This window comes from Stenella coeruleoalba (assembly GCF_951394435.1).
Source record: "Stenella coeruleoalba genome assembly, chromosome: 10".
Classification (NCBI taxonomy): Eukaryota; Metazoa; Chordata; class Mammalia; order Artiodactyla; family Delphinidae; genus Stenella; species Stenella coeruleoalba.
Genome location: NC_137156.1, coordinates 64,775,839 through 64,777,579, shown reverse-complemented (window position 1 = coordinate 64,777,579; position 1,741 = coordinate 64,775,839). Strand labels below are relative to the sequence as shown.

Here is a 1,741-nt window from a genome sequence, read left to right as displayed (position 1 = left end):
TTCATGGATCCCAGACAGTTGTTTCAGAATCAAACCAGAACAGCCAGGCAGAGACGGCACAGAGTCCTGGACTATCAGAGGTGGCCTCCTCGTGGCACAGGTAGGGACACTGAGGCCAGAGTGAAGGGACTTGCCCAGCATCACACATGTCTCCTGCCCCCAGCTCAGGGCTGCCTCACTCCTAGGCCCTGGACTATAACCCAATCCTACTTGCCTCTTAGTCACGGGTATTTTGGAACATTGGCTAATACTGGGTGCCTAGCGAAGGAAAGGAGAGGCCCCTTTCAGGAAGGCCCCAGCCCTGCATGTCGTCAGCAGCCCTTGGGCAAGGCTGCCCGAGTAGCACCTAAAAGGGGCTGCAAGTGGCAGTGGATCAAAGAAGGGACAATGGCAGGGGCTTGGAGGGCACTGGTGCTGGTGGCAGGCTCGGCAGCAATGGCCTGTGTGGCCCAGCGCAGTCTGAGCTATGAAGAGACAGTCACCCAGGCCCTGTGGTTCTTCAACCAGGGGCGACAAGGACAGCGACTCTTTGGCCTGCTGGAAGCCATCCCACCACTGCCTAGCTTGGTGAGTGTTGGGGGCTCAGGCCCAGGAAGCGGGTAACACTCTGCCTCATAGCAGCCTGTGAGGACAGCAGGCAGGAGAGAATGCCTCGTACAGGCACAAAGTGCTTGGTTGACATTAGCTGCTGTTCTTATTATTATAATGTTTCTCCCCTCAGAAGATAAGACAAAGACCGTAATTTCTCTCGGGCCTGACAGCTGGCTAGCTGGTCAATTCCGGGCTTTGCCCAAGGATGAAATGCGGGTTCTGGGAGTCCAGCCTGCACTCAGGCCCTGGGTTTGTAGGAGCAAGCAGGGCTGTTTCAAAGGACAGACAGGAGCTGGACTGGTCTCACCAGCGACTCATCAGGGCCTTCCAGTGTCCCCTTCCCACCCCATTATCTCTCTCCTGGCAGCTGAGCATGCGAGGCAAGTATTCTAGTTCCTTTGTCACAGAAGAGGAAACTGAGGGGCAAAGATGGGAAGTGACCCCTCAAGGTGGTACAGCCATGAGGTGTTAGCCTCGGCTAGTTTCCAGAAGCCCTGCACACCTTAAATCTCTGCTCAGGCCACTTGAAGAGGCTGCCTCCTTTAAGTGGAAAGTGCAGACCTCGGCTAAGCCCCTTCCAACTTGGAACTGTGAACTCTCTCCTCCTTGCCTTTGTTCCCTCCTCTGTAAAAGGGAGATAGATGATCATGAGTCTTCTCTTGATTTTTTAGAACTCCAACACCATGATCCCGCTCAACTTCAGGATTAAAGAGACGGTGTGCTTTTTGCTCTGGCACCGCCGACAGCCCCGAGAATGTCCCTTCAGGCCGGGCGGGGCGAGTCTCCCATCCCCTGGCTCCCTGCCCCCATGAGCAAGAGAAGGACCTCCCCTCTCTCCCTTCTCCCGGAGGCTGTATTTGCTTCCACCCTCCTCACCTCGCCCAGGTGAGGTTTGATTATGGAAGGCATTTAAAAAATAATAATAAATTTACTTATTTATGTTTGGCTGCGATGGGTCTTCGTCGGTGTGTGCTGGCTTGCGGGGGCTACTCTTCGCCGCAGTGCGCGGGCTTCTCATTGCAGTGGCTTCTCTTGTGGCGGAGCGTGGGCTCTAGGCGCGCGGGCTTCAGTAGTTGTGGCACATGGGCTTAGTTGCTCCGCGGCATGTGGGATCTTCCCGGACCAGGGCTCGAACCTTTGTCCCCTGCAT

At 55.5% G+C, this 1,741-nt stretch overlaps 1 protein-coding gene across 1 annotated transcript; it reads left to right on the top strand.

Annotated features, from left to right (window-relative positions):
* Window positions 1–272: 272 nt before the first annotated feature.
* Window positions 273–1,424, top strand: LOC307193005 (15 kDa protein A-like). Its single transcript, XM_079934384.1, has 2 exons — window positions 273–567; window positions 1,263–1,424. Exons 1-2 carry the CDS (start codon window positions 388–390, stop codon window positions 1,401–1,403), a joined length of 321 nt encoding a protein of 106 aa, XP_079790510.1. The 5' UTR covers window positions 273–387; the 3' UTR covers window positions 1,404–1,424.
* Window positions 1,425–1,741: the final 317 nt, after the last annotated feature.